Here is an 18,534-nt window from a genome sequence, read left to right as displayed (position 1 = left end):
CCTAAATTTGGATCATTGATAATACCTAATGTTAGTGAAGATATGGAACACCAAGGATACTCATTCATTGCTAGTGGGAGCACAATATGGTACAGCCACTTTGAAAGATAGTTTAGTAGTTTCTTACAAAGCTAAATATATTCCTACCATGCCATCCATCATTCACATTCCCTGGTATTTATCAAAAGGAGTTGAAAACTTATGTCTAAACAAAAACCTGACACAAATGTTTAAAGCAGCTTTATTCATAATTTTGAAAATTTGGAAGCAACTGAGATGTGCTTCTGTAGGGGATGGATAAATAAACTATGATATATCCAGACAATGGAATATTATTTATCCATAAAAAGAAATGAACTACCAAGCTATAATAAGATATGGAAGAATTTTTTTTTAGTTTTTTTTAAATTTTAATCTTTGTTCAAGTACAGTTTTCACCCTTTTACTCCCATTCCAGCCCACCCACCCAACCCTCCCCACTTCCCTCCCAACCACCCTCCCCCTAGTTTTTGTCCATGTGTCCCTTAAATTTGTTCCTGTAAACCCTACCCATTCTCCCCTGAAATTCCCTCTTCTCACTGTCAGTCTGTCCCGTATTTCAGTGACTTTGGTTATATTTTGCTTGTTTCTTTGTTTTGTTGTTTAGGTTCCTGTTAAAGGTTATATGGTATTTGTCTTTCACTGCCTGGCTTATTTTGCTTAGCATAATGCTTTCCAGCTCCACCCAAGCTGTTGCAAAGGGCAGGAGCTCCTTCTTTCTTTCTGCTGCATAGAATTCCATTGTGTAAATGTACCATAATTTTTTGATCCATTCATTTACTGATGGGCATCTAGGTTGCTTCCAGCACCTAGCTATTGTAAATTGTGCTGCTATGAACATCAGGGTGCAAAGGTTCTTACATGGAAGAAATTTAAATGTATATCACAAAGTGAAAGAAGCCAATCTGAACAGGCTATATGCTGTATGTTTCCAAGTATATAACATTCCAAAAAGCCAAAAATATGGTAACAATAAAAAGATCATGGCTGCCACAAATTGAGGAGGAGGTATTCATAGGCAAAGCATACACAATTTTTAGAGTAGTGAAAATATTTTGCATGACACCATAATAATGGATATGTTAATATATTCACCAAACACATGGAATATACATCACCAAGTGTGAGTGGTAATGAAAACTGTAAATTCTGAATAATTATGATGTATCTATCAGTTTAAGTTCATTAGTTGTAAAAAAATGTACCTTTTCATTTGGGGGTGGTAATAACAGGTGAGGATGCATATTTGGGGTCAGCAGTATATAAAAACTGTAAATTTTGAGGTGAATCTAAAATGTCTTTAAAAATAAGTTAATAAGGACTATTTGGGAGGTGTTATTGTACATTTTCACATTATTTTTATTTTTAAATTATGAATGCTTCATAATTAAATTTTATTGCTTTTATGATAGAAAAAAATTAGGCTAATTATAACTTGAAACAGGTTCATTATATACTATCTTATGTGGGTAAGATGGTGGTGAATAGGTATTTGGAGGGGGTGGGCTTAGTCTTATTTGAAATTAATTATTCAAAAATACTCAATTTTTAAATTATTTACCAAGAAATTAAAATTTGCAGCTCGAGTATACACAATGATTCATTATGAATTTTTTTTTACCAAGAACCAAGAAATATTATTTGCAAAATTGGATTTCTGAAATAAAAATAAAACCATACTTTTGTTGTAATTAGTTTTAAAATACAATCTTATAATGTATTCCCTAGGAGTAGAGTGTTTCTAACTGAAAGTTTGCTGATGACTGCCTAGACCCTAAAAATAAATAGTCCAGACATAGAGAGATTTCCACAAACAACCCATTGCTTTCAGACTGTCCCCCGATCTCCCCATAGTACCCTAGATCTGTCCCTTAAACAAAACTCTACTCAAACCAGATGGAGACTGCAAGCAGCAAACTGTCATCAATCATGGAACAAGGAGGATCATAGTGTGTATATCAGATCGAGTGTTTTAAAATACAGTAGCCATAGCTTGTTAGCTGGGTCACCTTGGGCAACTTTACCTCTCTAAGATTTTTATAAAATGGGATAATTTATATCTTTTAGACAATACTGATGGAAGAGTTAATATGCTAATACATATAAAGTGATAATACATATAAATGGATACCATCATGTCTGGCACATTATTTATGTTAAATCAATAATAGTAGGCATATTAATATTGAGTGGGTTAACTAGAGGGATTGAGTTCTTACTCAGTACATTCGAGTAGCAGACATTTTATCTTCTCATGCAAAATGACTGTATTTCTCTCTTTTGGAGTCAAGGGTTTATAGCCCAAGGGATGTCAAGTAGGCCTCAAGCTTCCCATACCACCACATCTTAGCTTCTCAAACTCCAGTTAAAATTCTTCATCTATGTATTGGGTCTGTATTCTCTCTTCTGATTGCTTCCCCTCTTCCACTGCATCAGACTCTGGAATGGGGTCCTTAAGAGCTGTAGTGGGAAGTGAATGGACATGACACGTGCACTTTGTGGACAGTGATGTTAAGATGGCATGTTATAAAATAGAAAGATGTACCCGGTGCTATGAGAACAAAAAGTTCATATGCTACGTATGGAACTGGGACAAGTTCTTCCATGAATAAACATATACTTTGTTACTGCTTAGAAGAGACACTTTGAGCCATGTATCTGGGTCTGCAGTGCCCTAACTCCTTCCTTCTCCATTTTAATACACTATCTACCCTCAATCTCAATTCATCACAGCATTTAAGATCTGCTTCCATTTCCTCAAATGACTAGTTAATGTAGTGACAAAATTAATGATACAGATTTTAGTGGCATAGGTTATCTCTAAAAAAAACCACATCTCTACCTTGTTATGAGATCTTAAGGAAATACAGACAACTGATAAAACAGGAACAAAGAAAATATTGTTCCTGTTTTACCAATTGAAACCTACAGGCCAGGGTTTTAATTCTGGTTTTGCTAGCTCCTGGCAGGTGAATTTGAGGCAACTGTTTGACATCCCAGAGCTTCAATGTTCCTATGTGTAAAATACAGCTAAGAGAAACCAACCCAAATGTCATTGTGAGAATGATATAAAGTTCACACCTGGAAATGACTAGTCACTCATTAACATTTCATTCCCTAATTTTATCATTAATCCAAAGGAAGTACTGCAGTAGCAAAGATTTGAAGCATGCTATAAAGACAATATGAAGAACATGGTGTAAAGAAATTTTGTTTAAGTTTGGGGTTCAGTATTCTTCACATCACACTGAGCAGGCATGCAATCAAGCCCTCATCATCACCTTCCATATTCTCAAAATAACCTCATAGCCACTCTTCCTGATTCAACCTCCACCACCTCCTTCTGACACATTCTTTCATTTTCATAAAATGTAAGCAACATCATACATCCCCTCTGCTGAAACCCTTCAGTAAACTCCTCTAAATTAAAATTAAATCAAATCTCTAAAACTCATCAGGATTGGTCTCTGTACTCCTTCCCCACTTCTTCTGCTAATCATCTTCCCAACCCTGACTCCCCTCCCGCATGCTGCACTCATGATGTCTGAGTCATGTGAATGTGCATGAGTAGAATGAGGGGATTAGTAACATCCACAAAATGTACAGTCTGAACCCTGTACTGCTCTAAATGTTGTTTGTGCATGAACTTATTTCACCCATTTAGATACTCCATGAGGAGCATACTATTATTATTACTGTCCTACAAATGGGGAAACTATGACACTAAAAGTAAAAAAAAAATACATCATTAGCAAGTGACAGAGTTAGAGTTAGAAACTCAACTTACCACTTTAGGCTTACCCCTGCTTTGACTGTGTTGAGCACTCTCCAAGTACTGTGCCTTTCTCTCCAATGCTCTGATGCTCACCTCTGGGTCTTGGTCCTTTCCCTAACTGGTTTCTCCTGTTAGTTTCCTTCTAAGTATCATCTACTCTCTTCATAATTCACCTCCCAATTGGAATTTGATACATGGTTGTTCCCTGATCTGTTTTAGTCCATTTCTCCAGCATGACAGTACATCCCATGAAGACAAGGCCAGATGTATATTAACTGCCTCATTAAGTCAGATCACTGTGCTGTGCAAAAATGCTTGTGAAATAAATGACTTAGTAACCTAGTGAGCTTCCAATGCTCAAGCATGATGCTTCTGATTGTCCCTGACTTCCTGAGACATCACCTGCCCCCACTCTGTAACCACTTGGGGGTTGATACCTGTATTGCTCACATATGCTCACTTGTGTAGGTGGAAAGCTCCTTTGGAGAGCACAGAATCAGTCTGGCAAAAGTGGAAGCTACACTCCTAACACCAACAACAGCTAATGAGAGAAGCTTTGCCTCTAAGAGGTCAGGCAAATGGCCTAGAGATCTTTGCAAGGTTAATTAAGTCATACACAAAATGCAACAACTGTTTGAAAAATGGAAAAACAGAGGGCTAACAAATTACATTTTTTTCAAAAAATAAATTTTTCAAAAGAATTAAAGTTTTCCCCAGCTGAATATGTAATGTTTCCTCCAGGCACTGAAGCAATGTGAAATAATCAGCATTCTCAATCTCACTTGGATAAAACAGTGATGAAAAAATGATAAAACATTATCATTTTAAAATGATAACAATGACCCATATTTTTATAATGTTGCTGTTAAGAAAAGCAATTCTATTATATGCTATTTTTTACATATTAGATATTACTATACACAATTTGTCCTGATACTTTGGCTTGGTACTTAAGTTGGGGCATGGAGGTTTGTTATGGACATGAGCATCTTCATTTATGTTTTACAATTATCTTGAAAGAAGATTATCTTTTACAATTCAAAAAAAGAAGAAAACAAAGAAAAATTTGTTGGAAGGTGTGTAAAGAGTAGAAATAGGCTTCTATTGGCAGATAAGGAAGTGGGTGAGCACCTCTGAAAGTAGGTTTAGGGGACCAAAAAATAACAAAAATTAAATATAGCTTTTCTATTTTCTTCTATATCCTCTCTAAGCCAGTCATAGAGATATCTTACTCTGAACTGAGTAACCCATTTTTAGGAGAAAAATGAATTAATGTATTTGCCTAATTTAATGTTGTTATCAGCCTCACAGTGTCTGTATTTTCCCCCATTTATAAAATGGGGATGCCAAAGTACAGAGATTGTGTACCTGTCCAAAGACTACACATGGAGAAAGGTGTTTGACACCCAGCAATGAACATTCCCTCATTCAAAAAATGGGGGATTGGTGAGAATTGCCTCCTGTGTACAATGAGGTTGCCCCTGACCTCATACAGTGAGAATGAGGCATGCACTCAGCCCTGAGTGAGTGTGTGTGTTTGCATAAGAAAGGAAATGCCAATTGTAAAAGAAGATAACTTTGAATAGGAAGTTTCCTTTTTCTTAAAAGTTGATTTGAATTTCCCTGTGGTTTCTGCTCTTTTGTGCGTGCTCCTACTGAGACCAAGTTCACTCAGAAAAGTGGCTCCTTCTGGGAGGGAAATAGAAACCACACACATATCTGCAAGGCTATTTATGGGTAGATATGCAATGCCCTCCCCATCCTATCTCCAGTAAACTCAATCCTGAACCCCCATCTTGGTTGACTTTTGTGGTCTTACTTCAGTCAGATATTTTTGCATTTGAACCTTTACTGAACTCCCTCAGCATACAGAGCCCATATTCAGCACAGGTTGACAGTAATAAACTCAGAAGACTTCCCTGCTCCAAATAGCTACGGTGAAGAGAGCAGCATGACACAATTACACACCCAACCAGCAGAAGGCAGAAGCCTCCATTCCAAGCATGGGGAAAAGAGTATAGGTACACATCTCAATCCATGAGGACTCAGACATGCTAGAGGTGTTGCTTTAGAAGTGTACCCTCTGCACCAGCATACTGGGTATCTGAAGAGAGCCTTTCAGAAGTGCAAGATTTGGGACCTCACTACAGACCAACGGAATAAGAAACTCTGGGATTGGGTCCCAGCCACCTGTGTGCTACTGTACACTCTATGTGATCCTGATATTTACTGATGTTAGAGAACCTCTGCACTAAAGCATAGATTCCAGGGCAGAGAGAGTCAAAAGAGTGGGGACAGGGTGGGGAGTTTTATGATAGAGGGCCCTTTAAACATGACCCTGAGGTTTTGATGTAACTCTGATGTCAATAGAGAAACAATTATCAATGTATATAAAGTAGGGAAAGCACATCATCAAGTCTGGTTTTTAGAAAATTTACCTTTGTTACTTGTTTGACCACCCTGCTTCTCACTTTGGCTACTTGTCCCAGCCCTTCTCATTTGAAATACTGTTCCAGTTTCTTTGTGTTTTAACAAGGTAGCGAAGCTGTAACCTGATCCTTCTGGTGTTTGGTTGTATTTTTCCTCTTCTGGGCACATTGACCACTCACTAGAGCTCCTTAACTCATCAACAGTGCCACTCAGAAACCAGCTATTAGAGATTTACTTCCTGGATGGACAATTTCTCCCTCTTTCTCAAAATTAATTTTTAGGATCTCAATATTATAAACTCAATTCAATTCAATTCAATTTGTGGCTTGTTGAGATGGTCATACATTGGCAGGTTTTTCTAAAATATGAAAGATAGGTCAGTTGTGGACCCAAGAAGTTTTCAGGATAAAGGCAGTTCCTACAGCTTACAAACCTCTCCTTATAGGTCAGGATAAATGAGCAGGTGCTCTCCTGTATCCCAGTGGCACTGAAAACTGCCAATGCTGGCTGGCTTCCCACTGAGCTCATAATTGCTGACCCAGCTGTCATACCTTGCTTTCTGAGAAAGACAGAATTCTGGAGGCATATTCTGAGACACATTTGATGAGTGTTAGTAGCTTGTCAACAAACCAGCTGAGAAAAGGTTCTACTGAATAAATGATTCCAAGCTCAAATCCCCAAGTGAGCTGAGAAGGGGTCTTGTGTGGGTTGGTGACATGGAGTACACACTTCTCACTGGCTGGGAAGCTGAAGCTCAATGTTAACAGTGAAACTATTGCTTCTCACTGAGGCAAGTACTACCACAAAGATTCTTCAGCAGCTCACAGTAAACATGATTTTGATACAATTACAGTTGAAATTTCATAATATACTATGTAAGAAAATGATAATTATTAAAACCAGATATTTGCACTGAATACTAGAGGTCTTTGGCTAGCATTCCACAAACCACAGATGTTTCTGCAGTCAGTTCAAATATGCATAGATCCTCCACCAATTCTGCGACTTTCCTAGGCCTTATCAAAAGTTCATAACCTCTGATAAACTAAAGAAACAATATAAGTTTCTAAAGATAATAGTGACATGTCCTAAAAATAACTTTTCTTACAGAATTTCTGACATTTTTCTGTATGACAACAGGTGAGAAACAGGATAGGTGGCAAGGAGAAAACACAGAAAAACAATCATAGTAGAAAAAAATCAAAGCTCTGAGTTCCAACCCTATCTAGCATGTAGTCATTTTGCTCTTACAGTGAGACATATAATGTCTAGGTTTTTTAGATACCTTAGACTTGTAGATGTCTCCAAGCACATTCAGAATTTGTGTGACTGATTAGGAAGCTCTAGATTATTAAACTGGACAGTGGCATGGGCTAGCTGGGACATATGGTCACCCAAGTGAAAAGTGCAACCTGACACATGGCTGATCACCCCTAGAAAGGTATAGACAGGCTACCAGAAGCTTTCATGAAGGCGATAATGTTTCACAAATTTATTTACCAGTTCACAGAAAGAATGATCAAGGTAAAGGCTGACACTGAGCAGCCAACCTCTGTTAAAATAGCATAACACAATTATGAACTGCTCCCTGTTTCAGAAAGCTATCAGTGGTCTTCAGCCATAATACACAATTGCTCCCTGAAAAGATGTTTCATTTAAATAGCAGTGACAAAATTGGAGAAGATAATTGCAATTTACCCCCTAAGACTAGTTACTTTTTTTTTCTGGGAAAAGAAAAAGATTTGCCATGGTTTTATATTTGGGGAAAATTGAACATTCTTTATTAATGATTCTACCTGGGCAAAATATACAGAACTTAGTGCTAGAGGTCAGCAGGAGGAATACCAGTAGATCACTTCAGTGACCATTTCAATAGAGTAAATGTAAAACAAACTACAGGAGACAAAGGCTTTGACATTGTGTGGAAAACCACTGCTGCATAAATTGTTTATTAGGTAATTTTCCCTTTCAAGGTTTTCTTTTTCTTTTCTTTCTTTTTTTTTTTTTCGCAGTGTGCATAGGGCATTTTTATTTTAATAACATTCCCTTTTTAGATGATATAGTCTTAACATTTTTTCCATGACGCATTTTCATAACGTTTACAAAATATGTAAGACAGAATGTGTCATTTTCCTTCAGTTCTTTCTTCCAGACATCCAGTTTCTTCCCTGGAGGTGGCTGAGCTTTTCTTTAAAATCACCACTATTAGCATATGGGTCATGAGGATCAGAGTTATATAGTCAGATAATTCACACACATTAATCCATCAGGAAAAATTGTTAGCTGTGGATTTCCCCCTCCTCTGCTAGCCTTAGATAATACTTGGTTTCCTCAACCTCCACTACAAGAATTTATGTCTGCTTTTCATACCTGTAACAACCTTTGGGCTCCTAAAGAACAGAGGTTGTCTAATTTATTTCTGTATCTCCACAGCCTAGCAGAAAGGCTTATGAGTGAATTGATTCCCTGATGAAAACATTTTCATATTCTTAGCCAACCAAAAAAATATGTATCTTATGTTTTAATTGCATATGCATATGTATATTTGTCTCTTCATGGAAAAAATAGATTTTTCTGCATGAACTAAGAAAGAATAGTAGGCATATTGCATTTTTGACTAATTTAATTTAAAGACATTTCTGGACCTCAATATCCTCACCAATAAAATGAAATAATCACAGAGAATAATCTTGGTTGCTTTTCCAACTAAAACTTCTATGATATGTGGAATAAGATTCAAAGTTCACTTTGGGGTCTCCAAGTCTGAGGTCTGACAACTGCCATCTTGCCCCCACATTTTCTCTAGTGTTTTCAAATGTGGCTTTTTGAGGTTCCCTGTAATGAGGTCATATGGGCCTTAGCAAGCCAAAGATGCACTCTACCACTTTATGGCAGCTACCATGTGTGATAAATGGCCACAGATGATCAGAACAACCACAAAGAGGGCAGCTTTGCTGAAGTAAAGATACTTTTCAGGGTAAAGAATATGATGTTAACACTTTAGCTCAGAAGCTAATGAATATTTGATGGCACTACTTGGCAATATTTAACCAAAATAGGAGCAAAGTATTTTGTTTGTATGTTTATTTTTCTTGCATAGGAGGCCACCTGAGGTATAACATAATAGATGTGTTTTTTAAGAAGATTGAAAAACCTAACAGATCATTAAATTTTATCGGAATTTATAATGATTTAAAAATTAATTAGCTTTTCATTATTGAAGGAAGTCAAATAGAAGCCCCCAGACAGAAGTCCACATAGCCTAGTAGTCTCTAGATGGACTCTTTTAGGTATCAGAACCCTTCTGGACCTTGTGTGTAACAAAGTTTGCCTCTTTCCTTTGAGGTACTGATGGGATAGGTTCCTGAAAAAGGAAGGAAAAAAAAAAGAGAATTTTGACAACCACCTTAAATATTAGATGAAAGTAATGATAATAATAGCTAATACTTTTTGAAAGTTTATCATCACACGCTATTTCAAACAACTTGAATATATGCAATGAGCATTATTATTACCTGTTTTTTCATAGAAAACAATTGTGAACACAGTGGGCCCAAGATTTTTGAAGATTGCACAACAAATAGGTGATAAAAATAGGTTTGCATTTCTGACTGTTTGAGTGTAGATTCTATGTGTTTAACATTATTGTATATTACTGTTAAAAGTGTTTTAATGCTCCACTGAAAATCCTTAAGATAAGCAATCACAGATATAAAAATAAAAATTTAGATTTATAATGGAGTCCCTGAGTTAGAAGAGCACTTTGAGAAAATAGTTTTAAATTCTGACTCTATATAGAAATCACCTAAAAACAACAACAACCAAACTGCTTTTGCTGGGGCCCTTGAAGAGTATTTATGGTTGAGCTGAAGTATTGTTAGAATAGGTATTAAATATATATACCAAATACTCTTATGTAGAGCTAGGTTTGAGAACACAGGGGAAGGATAACAAAATAGAAATGTGTTGATCCAGGAGCTCCTGGACTGGACAATAGCGAAACTTTATCACTATATATGTTAGCTACATATGCTCAGGAACTGTAGATTGCTCACTTTTGTCTTGTTAATAAAATAATAATAATATGGGTATTAGAAAGTTGAATATATTATTTTCCTGCTAATAAAATTTCCCCACATATACCTTCAGATATACTGTGGAAAGGCCAAGAGTGTAAGAACAACAGGGAACTGGATTCAAATCCTGCCTCAAAAACCTACTGGATGTGCCATTTTGGGACACAGTTATTAATTCAATAAATTTAATTGCTATTAATTAAAATTGCCCTTTCTCTGAGCTAAGAACTGGGCATCTAAGTTGGTGTGATCTTTGACCTTATGGAGCTCATAAACTGGGAAGTAAGATAGGTAGTTCATAGTGAAATAAACATGTGAATCACTATTAGTTGTGTATCTATCTATCTATCAATTGATCTATCATTCATCTATCTAACCTTCCTCTCTTTCTCTTGTTCTTTCTCTCCCTCTCTATATATATTCTATAGGACCTGTTTTTATGCACAAGACTTTGGTTTTGTTCTTAAAGGCAGGAAGAAGTCATTGAAATATTTTTAGCATGAAGTGGCTCAACTCTGTATGTAATGATGATCCTGCTGACTGAAGCAGAGATAATGGAATGAAAGAAAAGACTGCAAGAGGTTGCTGAGTTAAAACTTCCAGGTGATAGAAGATACAACTGAACTAGGCTGGTGGCTGTGAAGATGAAAATAAATGGATATATAGTTGTGATGATATTTGGAAGTAATAGTGATAGAACTTGCTAGTGGATTTACTGTGCAAAGTGAGGGAAAGAAAAAAAAATCAAGAAAGATTATCATGTCAGCTTTGGGCAACTGGTGGTATTTATGAGATGAAGAAGGCCACAAGAAAAAGATAATGAGTGCAGTTAGAGGGCACAAATTGGTTAAGAGTTCCCTTAGAGATATGTCAAGTTGGAGCTATTTAATGACATAATCAAATTGAGATATCAAGGAAACAAACCAAAATATAGTTTTAGAGCTCAGAAGAAATATTTGCCGCAGGATTCCAATTACTTATTTAAAAGTCACTTCACCATTATAAATTTAATTTCAGTTTCCTTTTCTATAGTACATAAAAATAGCAATCTATATTTTAAAAGATGAGTTTTGGAGTGTGTGTTGCACCATCTTGTGCATACAAAATGCTGGTAGGGAAGGAGATACTGATGATGGTGGTAGTGGCCTTTCTAATGGCAACTGCTAACTCAATGATGGGAAAGTAACCACTAATAGCAAAGATACTGACTCTTTCTCCAAGAAAATAATTGATTCACAACTCAGGATGATTCTTCTCATTTCCTCATCACTTTTCTTTTGTTGTCTCTACAAGAGATGAATTATTTTACATAATTCTATATTGGCATCTTTAAGTGTGCATCTTTGTATCACCAATTCAGTGAGATAGCAGAGCCATATCCTTTAGCTACTTGGTTCACCAGCATGAACATGTTGGCCAAGGACTGATTAATTGATCAGAGGGAGAAATCACAGATGCAGAACTTAAAAAACAGATACCCCAGTAGACAACAGAGTTGGCACAGAAAGAAAATGATGATTAAGGAGATATTCTGTTATTCTTAAGAGAATATAATATAGCAAGCTTGGCTGCCAGATATCTGTACATGGGCAATGTGTCATAGCCAAAATGAACCTGGCATACAGCCAGAAGAGGGTATAACTTGCTCAGGATAATTATATTTAAGGGGTTTAAAATTATATTCTTGGTTTGCCATGGAATTATTCACTTCAAGGAATTATTTAACAGTAGTAATCATAATAGGAGAAGACATTGTAACTTTGTAGAATGCATTAGGAATAACACATTTGATTCTACTTTTGGGCAGAAAGAAAGAACCTGGAGGTGGCAAAAAACTGAGATACCAGAGCCTATAACAGTGAAAGTGAAAACAACAGCAAACAAAGATCTGAATGCCAGAGGTGTCTTTGCCTGACAGAAGATATGGTTCGTGTTTCTCCAAAAGAAACATGCAGTGGCAATACAAGGATTTCCTCTACGGATATGTACTTACATTAGCATAGCTCTCACTAAGCACAGACTATTTGTTAGATATTTTGTTTTATGCTATATTCATCATAACTGAAAAATGACATAGCAGTTGTAACACTGATTACCACTGTCATTTGGAGATGAGAAGACAGAAGTCAGACAAGACAAGAGTGTTTGCTCGAAAACTCATCTTTTTAGAAGCAGAACATTTGTTCCATTGTTCACATCTGAACACACAAAAAGGAGTCTTTGACTATAAATTTCACTGTGGCCAGGGCAAAAAGATGGCCCTGGTGACATGAAAGCAGCAGGAACCCAAAAAGGGGAAGAGTCATACTGGCATTTGTAAGAGAAAATGAAGGCCTTGCAAGAAATATGATTTGAAAAATGTAAATACTTACAGAAAATGGGGATATACTTTACTTCTAGAGGTTTAAATACAGAATATACCAGAATAGGCTTAGGAGGTTCTAAGCACCTTCAATTTAGGAATTGTGATCACTGATGATTTCAATTATTCAATGATAAGTAGTGTGAGATATTAAAGAAACCCATGTGTAAGGAGGATTCTAATGAGTTCATAATTTTTATCACCTATAAAATGTCTATGTATTTACAAGATAAAGGAGGCCCCCATTAGAAACAGTACTGTACATTTGAAAAATACAATAAAAAGTTCCAAAAATGAGTAAGGCCGACTAGCTTTTGTGTCGAAATAATTAAATACACAGTAAATCTTGGTGGAACATTCAGTGGTTTTCAGACTTTGATCTTGGTCCCAGGAGCTGAGAGGTAGGACAAGATCCCCACATTACAAGAACAGACTGGGGAGTAGACAGGAACATTGGCTAATTTTAATTTAACAAGGCAAGGTATAGAATTGAAACATAAAACCTAAAAGGGTGTCACATGATTAGGTATAGGAGCCAAAAAGTCTTTAAAAATAGATGATATTTGATCTGGGTAGTCAATGGCAATCAGGAGGCATTCTGACAAAAGAGGATAAGGGTATTTCAGAAAGGAAGTGACATCAATTATGAGCACATAGAATCAGGAAATAATCACACAGTCTGTGCACTTGATGGAAGTTGAATGGGGGATACAGAAGATGAAAGGGAGTAGCATTCAAGTCCATGAGGAGTGTAAACTCTACCCAGGGCTTTGAGGAGCCCTGAAGTAGGTGAAATGGTGCTCACTTCAGCAAGGAAGGCCACTCAGCAGGGAGGCCATCAGAGCAGCTAGGTGAGGGAAGATAAGAGACAAACATGGCAAGTAGCATGCGTGCTGAAGCCCACGGGAAGTAGAACACAGGGTCCAGAGATGGGCTCTTGCAAAAGAAACCTACAGACACTTACTTCCCTCACCCAGTCTCAGTTATTTGGGCCATCACCCTGTGCACCAGAGGGTTGTAGATTCTATCCCAGTTGGGGCTCATACAGAAGGCAACTGTTCAATTTCCTCTCTCTCAATAATTCTCTCTCTCTCTCTCTCTCTCTCTCTCTCTCTCTCTCTCTCCCCCCACTCTCTCTCTCTCTCATCAATGAACATACCCTTGGGTGAGAATTAAAAAGAAATCTACAGGTACAGACTTATTAAGTCAGGTCTGAAGAAAGAAGAAGAACAAGCATAGCAAAACAAAACAGAAATCTTCACTTGGGGCAGAATCTGTAATGTTGACAGACAACTGAAAGACAGTAAACTCTTCAGTCCCCAGTCTGCATTGAATTTTCCCATGAGGAGAAGCTGTTTAAACTGAAAAATGTAGACTTTATCTTCAAGGAGTTGGAGCTTAAGGGAAGGACTATCTTCTACTATAACTGTCTGTACTCCCACAGGCCAGATGAATTCCATTTTAAGTTATAGGAAAGAAGGTGTAGGCAGCATGGGACATGCAGGCACAAAGAGAGGCACATATCTTTATTTCACACTTTCTCTTCCCTTGTCTCCTGTGCACTAAGCATAAAAAGCTTTGCAGCTTCTGTGACAACCGTCTTCTACTGCCTGGGCTCCTTGCTATGGGGCTTGACTACTAGATTTCTGAGATGCAGTGGAGGCCAGGTGGTGATGTCCTGACTCTGACTCCAGCAGTGACACTTTAGTCTCTCCCCTTTGCCTCCTTGGCAGATTTCTATCAGGCACACATAATTCCTTATTGCATGTTTTTATTGACATGCCTATTACCCCAATGTTGAATATCAGCAATGCCAATCATTCAACAATACTTACTGAAAATATACTGTGTATTCAACTCTGTGTCAGGCAAAGCATGGGGATACCTGACAGGCACAGTCTCCTCAAAGCTTAGAGTTTAGTTGGGGAAGACAGTTGTCAACAAAACAATCACATAATTAATAAAATGCAATAATACAAAATGCTTGAACAGAAAAAATGCAGAACTTACAAAGGTCCAGAAAAAGGTTATAATTATTTATATCCTTAAAGTTTTACATGATACTTGACACATCTTTTCTTTAAGATTTTAGTTTATTTTTAGAGAGGGAAGGGAGGGAGAAAGAGAGAGAGAGAGAGAGAGAGAGAGAGAAACATCAATGTGTGGTTGCTGGGGGTCATGGCCCACATCCCAGGCATGTACCTTGACTGGGAATCGAACCAGCGACACTCTGGTTCACAGCCCGAGCTCAATCCACTGAGCTATACCAGCCAGGTACTTGACACATCTTAAGTGCTAAATAAATGTTGTTAACTAAGTGAGTGCAAGCATGAATGAATGAACATGTAGAAATTTCCAAATGGTAAAAGTTTAAGACTTAAGAAATTATAGAACTGTTAAGATTTCTACCAGTCTTTAGCAACATAATAAAAGGTAATTTTAAGAAAAAAATTTATAAGCCTATGGGGAAAAATAGTTATTTACAATGGGTGTATTAACAGTAAGTAATTCCTGAATAAACTGGCTGTCCAGATTGGGACAACAAGGCTGAACTGATATGTTTGTCCATCCATTTCACAAATATTTATTGAACACCTGTCTATCTCTATGAGGTGCTGGCACTTAACAGGCAAGGTGCCTGCTCTTATAGCCTTTACATTCTGGTACAGGGACTTGAGAGGGAAAATAGCAAACTAGTAAGTCCAAACAAGATATTCTGGTGTGGGGGTAGGAATAGGAAGCAGTAAAACCATAGTATATAACTATGGGTTAATCCTGGGTGCAGAGGAAGTAGTCAGGTGACTTTAGAGGGGCAATGAGACTGGACTTCTCTGAAAAGGTGACATTATAGTTAAGAATCACACAGACCAAAAGAGCTAAACATGTAAATTCTAGGAAAAAAAAATGTTCTGTACCTTAGGAACAGAAAGTGAAAAAGCCCCAAGGTAGAAAAAGCCTGATGTATTTAAGAAATAACAAGAAAGTCTGTAAGGATACAGAGAAGTAGAAGGAAGTTAAAGAGGTAGGCTGAGAACATTCAATGGGAAATATTGCTTGCCAATAAGGACTTTCAATTTTAAGTAAAGCAGGTAGGGGAAATGATATGATTTTATTTCTTTATTTATAAAAATCACTTTGGCTATTGCAGGAAAAAATGGGTTTGAGGAGGTTGTGTTATGGAGCAGGAACTTTTGGTAGGAGTATGTTTAAATTCCTTCCCAAAGGAATGGTACTGAAAGAGGCTTCTACTCAGGAAGGCAGGAGAAGTATATGGATTTAAGATATGTTTGGGAGGAAAGCACGGGTAGAGTCACTCTGAACTGTAGATACATTGCATAGGAATAGATGTTATGGGAAAGAAGGAGTTAAGGCTGTGTCCTGGATTTTTACTTTAGTAGGTGGATAAACAGTGGTGCCAGTTACTGAGATGGGGGCAATGTGAATAAGCAGGATGTTGAGAGAATGGTAATCAAGAATTCTGTTTTCGCTATGCTATGTTAGATATTTATTAGACTTTTAAGTGGATATATGAAGCATAATGCATGTGTTATGTTAACATGGGGAGTTTGTTAACATTTAACTTTCTGGATCTGTAACCCCAGAAACCATAGTCCAGTTTGTACAAAACAGGGTTAGGAAAATGCATTTTATGAAGTTCTTCAGATGATTCTGCAAACATTTAGTTGACCATACCATGGGAAAAAGAGTACAAGTGTGTAACCCATTACGTACTCTTGTAACCAAAACCAGGAATTTAATGAACTAATTTACACTAAAGTAGTAGTAATCAAATGCTTTTATTAGGGGTTATAGCATATGAGCATGGAATGTCACTGCTAAGGTAGAAGAACAATTTAGTTTTATGCAATTTTAGATTTAAATATAAAGCTCAAAAGGGAAGAATTATAGGGATGGAAACTTTTCTTGCATAATTTTGACCTTATTTTAGAGTGGTTACCAGTTCTATCCATGTTTACAACCTTCTTTATATACAAGATGGGCTCTGCTTGTACTTTTGGTGTAAACAACTCACAGGGGAAAGAAAGGCTAGCATAATTCCAGGACAGAAGCATTCCATGGGTTACACTGGGTTGAAATGTCCCTTCCCCTCCTCTTCTTGATATGTGAACAGGGAGAAGGTTATTATTATTATTGTTGTTATTGTTGTTGTTGTTGTTTATTTTTGCTTGCATTTTTTCTTTCTTTCATGGCTCTGAGAGATGGGATAACTTTGTAATATTCACTTCCTGATAAGAAATAACTGAGCTTAAATTATTATTTTACTATAAGGAAAAATGGCAACTCAAACATCATAAGTTCTTAATTTTATTTTTTAAATCATTATCATCTGTTACTTCCAAGCTTTTTCATTCCAAAATAGGAGAGCTTTTGTTTTCTTTTTCCTGGTTTGAATTTCATATTTTCAAATGTTTATAAGTTATCAAGGTCCACGAATAACTTTAGAACAATTGAGATTGCCATTCTCAATATAAATAAACTGGTACTGTGATGATAGTTTGATAGTCCATGCGGTTACTTACTATAGGAGCATCCATACACCTCAACCCTCATGCCAATCTTTCCACTTGGATTCCATTCCAGGGGCACGAAGCGAACAAAACGTGCTCTCACTGCATGCAGTAACTTGTGGTGCATCACACTGTCAGCATTTGTGTTCCCAACAAAGGTCTGCAAAGAGAAGAGGAGGCCCAGGGTAATCTGTGATTTGAAGTATCTTCCTTACAGAACTCAAGGAAAGTCACTGTAAATCCACATATGTTACTCCACTAAGTCTCTCAGAGAAAACTCTCAATTTCTCAGATATTTCAAGTGAAATCTGACTTGTATGAGAATTTCTCATCATACATCATATTTTTGAAAACACTGTATATTATCCTTTAATACATCCTCCCAGTTTTTTCACAAAGTGAATCCTAGCAAGTCATAAGATGTGACACCTAAAAGCTTTACAAAGTGAATAATACAATGAAGTTCTGATATTCTTAATGTTCCTAATCACTGTGGTATGAGAGATAAATGGCAAGACTTTTTTCAGGTAATTGTTGCCTCTAGCTGAGGACAGTTACTATGCTAAGCATTCTCCATTATTATCATTTTGTGGGGGTGGTGGGGGAACAAAACCAAACCAAACCTGAAGCTTAGAAAGAAAAAAAGAAGGGGGAAGAAAATTATTTAAATTATCCAATTGGTTAGTAATTGGCCTGAAACTCAATTCTGAGGTTTTACTCTTTCAAAGCCTATGGATTTTCTACAGAATCATAACTCTTCGAAGATACCATTGTTAATTGTTAAACACAGGGCAACAGAAGGATCCAGTTTTTAGGTAATTTATTTTATATCTCCTTGTGAAATTTAAACAAAGGAACACAGTATGGGAGCTAAAATTGTGCCTCCTGGCCTTTATTTGGATAAATGATTACTGGAGTAGAAATTTTGTGTATACTTATTTTTTCCCCATTGGAGTAAAATATATATAACATAAAAATTACCATTTTAACAACTTTAAAGTATATACTTCAGTGACATTAATTACATTCACATTGCTCAAAAATCTATCACCACTATTCATCCACAAAACTTTTCATCATCTCCATTGTACAGGTCAGCTAGCATACTGATGTGGCTGCTTTCTTATGAGTCATCATTTGCCTTCTTCTCTTATTCACATATTAATAAACAAAGCCTGCTTGCTAATTTTCTTCAATGCCAACCAATAAGTAGGTCCACTGGTTTCTAAAAGGGAAAAGTGAACACTAATAAATAATTTACCTGTTTAATGATATCCATTTAAAAAACCCCAAAACTCAGTCTTGGCATACCTTTAAAACACT

General features: G+C 36.7%; 1 protein-coding gene across 1 annotated transcript in view; it reads right to left on the bottom strand.

Annotated features, from left to right (window-relative positions):
• The window catches only part of CNTNAP5 (contactin associated protein family member 5), a 959,167-nt gene that overhangs the window by 499,821 nt on the left and 440,812 nt on the right, over nucleotides 1-18,534 (bottom strand). The window contains exon 4 of the mRNA XM_036022576.1: nucleotides 17,224-17,371. Coding sequence (XP_035878469.1) covers nucleotides 17,224-17,371 — 148 coding nt within the window. The remainder of the gene's footprint in view (nucleotides 1-17,223; nucleotides 17,372-18,534) is intronic.

Source organism: Phyllostomus discolor, chromosome 4, assembly GCF_004126475.2.
Source record: "Phyllostomus discolor isolate MPI-MPIP mPhyDis1 chromosome 4, mPhyDis1.pri.v3, whole genome shotgun sequence".
Taxonomy (NCBI): Eukaryota; Metazoa; Chordata; class Mammalia; order Chiroptera; family Phyllostomidae; genus Phyllostomus; species Phyllostomus discolor.
The sequence above is the reverse complement of the archived record's forward strand: the minus strand, read 5'-3'. Positions and strand labels throughout refer to the sequence as shown.